Source organism: Sinocyclocheilus anshuiensis, unplaced genomic scaffold (genome assembly GCF_001515605.1).
Source record: "Sinocyclocheilus anshuiensis isolate Anshui unplaced genomic scaffold, SAMN03320099.WGS_v1.1 scaffold709, whole genome shotgun sequence".
In the NCBI taxonomy this organism is placed as follows: domain Eukaryota; kingdom Metazoa; phylum Chordata; class Actinopteri; order Cypriniformes; family Cyprinidae; genus Sinocyclocheilus; species Sinocyclocheilus anshuiensis.
The window spans coordinates 864,445-869,301 of record NW_015540926.1 but is presented as its reverse complement, the minus strand read 5'-3'; the positions used below and the strand labels follow the sequence as shown (position 1 = coordinate 869,301).

Genomic DNA, 4,857 nt, shown 5'->3' with positions numbered 1-4,857 from the left:
CTCTCTCTCTCTCTCTCACACAAACACACACACACACAGACACACTCTCTCTCTCTAACACGCACACACACACACACACAAAGACTTAACAAAAATTATGCTATATTAATATATAATTAGTTAATTAAATCTAATAAAGTAATTAAAACACTATGAAGCAGTTTTTTATTCATAATATTATTAATGTTATAGATAGATAGATTACTGATCCAATAATTTATTATTGTTATTATTATTATATAAAAAATTAAGAATTTGTTTAAAACAATTAAAAAATTATTAAAATAATTAAAAGAAATATAAAATGGCGATAATAACAACAACAACAATTAAGAATTCAAAATAAAAAACAAATTAAGTAATTAATACAGCTGTGAAGCATTAATGTTACTATTAATATTAATAATGTCATAGATATTATATAACCCACAATGATTTTGCTGTGAACATTCATATCCAGTTTCATTGATCACATTTATAAGATGCGTAAATACTCGTGAGGAATCACCTTGGCCGAGTCACAGATGACGAGTTCAGCAGAAACCCAGTCAGCGACACAGTCTGCGTGTGTGAGGAGCCTCTGCAGCGGGCCCCGGGGCCCCGACACATCCCTGAGCAACAGACTGCTGCCCTCTAGAGGCGAGGAGGCTGGAGACGCACACCTGACCAACACACAGCAACATTTACACAGTCTGCACACAGAACTAGCAGACAGACTGGACATATCTGTGAAGCTGAAATATAAATATACACACATGCACTTTTTTAAATCAAGATTTTAGGTGAAAATGATTTTTTCGCTTCTCATTTTTACACATTTGTTAATGTTACTGCTGCTGCTGCTATTATTATCATATAGTTGCATTCAATTTGCACGTTACTGTACTGTTATTTTGCACATAAATCAATATTGTATTTGCACATACAGATGTACATAGTCTATACGTCTATATCTACATAGTTTATATTTCTACTTCTGCAGCATAGTTTAATTTTATTTTTATTATGTTTGAGTGTGTGTGTTTATTTTATTTTTTACATAGTTTTTGCTCTCGTCTTGGCATTCACTGTGGACAGCAAAGAAAGAATTTCACTTTACCGGGAACGTGTTTTCCTCACTGTGCACATGACAATAAACGCTTTGAATCTTGAATCCTATGCATGTAAAATATGCTGTTTGGTCACTGTTCAGCAGGGTTTTTTTTTTAGAAGAACTAGAATTAGAAAATCAGCTTGGGACAGCGGAAACTCACCTGGAAATGTTTCCAGAGCTTTCTGTCACTCCGTGAGCTCTTGACTTCTGGAAGTGAACCGGATGATAGTCCTGAAATATTTCCTGCATAAATAACAGACGATGGGATATGAACATACATGATATAGTGATTCTGTCCTCATATAAAGTCTGTTTCCAAGCGAGAATCAAGACCAGCATGAAAATAAGATGATCATGTGTCTCCACCTAGAGTTGGATCAGGAAATGACAGCGTGAGAACAGAGCAGAAAAGACAGGAAAAATGATAATGTCAAAATAAAATAAAATAAAATAAAGGATGATAATGAAAATTGGAAATTAAGGACATATGTATTTTGAGTTACACTATAAGCCACAAGTTTGGAATAATTAAGTTTTATGTTTTTGAAAGAAGTATCTTCTGCTCACCAAGGTTGCATTTATTTGATCACAAATGCAGTAAAAATTGCGAAATATTTTTACTGTTTCAAACAGCTGTTTTCTATGTGAATATCTGTTAAACTGTAATTTATTTCTGTGATGCGCAGCTGTATTTTCAGCATCATTACTCCAGTCTTCAGTGTCACATGATCTTCAGAAATCATTCTAATATGCTGATTTGCTGCTCAAGAAACATTTCTGATTATTATCAATGTTGAAAACAGTTGTGCTGCACAATATTTTTGTGGAAACCGTGATGCATTTTATTTTTCAGGATTCACAGATGAATAGAAAGTTCAAAAGAACAGCATTTATTTGAAATAGAAATATTTTGGAACATTAGAAATGTCTTTACTGGCACTTTTGATCAATTTAACGCATCTTTACAGAACACAAGCGTAGTGTGTGACCATTTCCACAAAAATTCTGGGCAGCACAACTGTTTTCAACATTGATAATAATCAGAAATGTTTCTTGAGCAGCAAATCAGCATATTAGAATGATTTCTGAAGATCATGTGACACTGAAGACTGGAGTAATGATGCTGAAAATACAGATTTGATCACAACAATAAATTACATTTTACAATATATTCACATAGAAAAGTTATTTTAAATTGTAATACTATTTCACAATTTTTACTGGATTTTTGAGCAAATAAATGCAGCCCTGGCGAGCAGAAGAGACTTCTTTCAACATTTAAAAAAATCATAATTATTCCAAACGTGCTGTATGTTTGATGAATGCATTGGGGTGTTTTTGGTCACCTGCTCCAGTAAGGTGAGCTGCTGAGCGATGTGCAGCGGCGTGTGCTCGCTCTGACTGAAGGGACGTCTCTCGTCTGATCTCAGACTCATCAGAGAGGCGTAACACGGCTGAGGAAGAGCCGCAGCGATGGAGAAGACTTTCTCTTTACTCTGGAGCGTCTGAGGCTCCACCACACGCCACTGGAAACCCTGCACACGCGTCAACATCAACAACACCATATACTAGCAGACAGATCATTGACTTCTGCTGAAATGCTTGAAATTAATGTTTTATATAAAATCTGTTTGATTTTCTTAAGGCAAGACACTACAAGCAAAACCAGTGTTTTTTCATGCACTGATCAATTTTGACATTTTTTTTTAGATGTTTTGCTACTATAGCATGTATTTTTTCAGACTAGTGGAAAGAAAACATCCAAAATACAAAGTTAAGTGTTTCTTTTATTATGCCGTAGATTTCAGTTTCAATACATATCTTTAAAGGCCGCACGTTCCCCCCCCATTTAAAAAAATGTTTCATAAACAAAACAATATAAATAAAATAAAACAATAAATAAATAAAAAATAAATAAAATAGTGCATATTTAATTAGATAATGCATCTTTTAAAAATGTATTAATAAATTACATTAAAACAAATTAAATTAAATTAAATTAAATTAAATTAAAATACATTCATCAAAAGAAGATACCAAGAGCACAGTATTATTTTCATCAACAGTACACTGTGTTCCTAATCACTACAACCCATCTTAATTAGGTACCTAATATCCATCTTTTTAAACACATTTTTATTCATAAGCATGCTGTCATTCTTTCCAGATCTGTCCACTGGTTGGTTGTGTTTCCAATGGACTGTTATCACTGTCTTCTAAATGCAAATTTAACCATGACATTTTAGAAAACCAGTAATAAAAAACCCAAAAAATATTTCAATTGGCAATGTAAGTATTGTGATTTCACCTGTGGTGTTTTGCCTTAAATGCATGAGCATTTTGAGCTTTGACTTGCACAGACCTTTGGAGCAGCATCTTGGATGGATGGTCTCCTGCATGAGGAGTTCACTGAGAGCTTCTCCTTGTCATCTGGGCCGCTGATGGAGGCGTCAAACACACATGACGGGCCACAGACGCGCCTCCTCCTGGGTGAGGCCTGGAGCGCCGCCAGCAAACTCTCTCCTCGACTGTCCACAGGTGCCACCTGAAGTGTTGGGGAAAGTTACTTTGCATTAAAAGTAATGCATCACAATATTGCGTTACTCCCTAAAAAAGTAACTAATTGTGGTACTTAGTTACTTATTATGGAAAGTAGTGTGTTACATTACTTTTGCATTACTTTTTCTCATCTGGGCTGGGCTTGCTAATTAGTTTTTAATATAAAAATTTCTATTTTTGGCAAATGTAAAGGCCCTTTCACACCAAAAGTGAAATGGATAAGCCTCAGCCATTCTGGATTGCACGAAGCATAGAATGCAGGAGAAGAAAGTTCAACACTCTTCAGCAATTAAAAAAGAAAAACAAATGTCATGTTTATCTTAAGTCATTTTTGCTTATTGATATGGTTGAATTGGATCATCGAAGGTTGGCAGCAAAGATATTGGTTAAGAAATTGCTCTCTTAAATTTTCCTTTCTAAAAATCCTACTGTGTGTCATACCATTTAGCTTTGACTATATTAACAATATAGAATGGCCATGTAAATCTCATTTAAATCAATTTAATTAATGTAAATAAAGTTCTCTGATGAAGGTTAATGGTCATATTGACATGCAGGTAAACTAATTAAATATTTCTAGTGTTCAAGTGTTTAAATAATTTATTTTTACATTTTTATGATTTAATTAATTAATAGCTTTTATCAACTCACAAACCCACTGCAGTTCTTACATTAAGCCCAGTTTGGGAAACCCTGGTTTAATGTATTGTTTGCATTTTATGATGTTGATAGTATATATATATATATATATATATATATATATATCTTCAGCTCTGCATTCAAGCCTTCTGTCTAAAGCAGCAGTTTAGTATTGAAACTAGTTGAACTCTGTGACCTGAGCGCTCAGGAAAGCTTCGAGCGTCTGCAGGAGGCTGGAGCTGGAGCTGAAGTCCACTAACTGTACGTCTTCAATCCAGAAGTGTAATAAATCCAGAGTGCGCTGATAGACTTTAGCTCTGTCTGATGAGGGATCTTCATTCGCTCTGCAGTTTCACAATTAATGGAGAACAATTACATTTCATTTCATTTCACTTCTTAGAGATGATTATTTAATTAGTGTTAGACTGTGGATAATTGAGACTTTCTATACATCTTAATTATGAGGGCTTGACAAAATCATTATCTATCTATCTATCTATCTATCTATCTATCTGAATATCTATCAATCTGAATATCTATCTATCTATCTATCTATCTATCTATCT

General features: G+C 34.1%; 1 protein-coding gene across 1 annotated transcript in view; it reads right to left on the bottom strand.

Moving 5' to 3' along the window:
- Positions 1-4,857, bottom strand: part of kndc1 (kinase non-catalytic C-lobe domain containing 1) — a 67,120-nt gene that overhangs the window by 6,863 nt on the left and 55,400 nt on the right. Inside the window, exons 21-25 of the mRNA XM_016487320.1 lie at positions 4,488-4,635; positions 3,456-3,638; positions 2,440-2,628; positions 1,254-1,336; positions 509-662 (exon numbers count right to left, since the gene is read on the bottom strand). Coding sequence (XP_016342806.1) covers positions 509-662; positions 1,254-1,336; positions 2,440-2,628; positions 3,456-3,638; positions 4,488-4,635 — 757 coding nt within the window. The remainder of the gene's footprint in view (positions 1-508; positions 663-1,253; positions 1,337-2,439; positions 2,629-3,455; positions 3,639-4,487; positions 4,636-4,857) is intronic.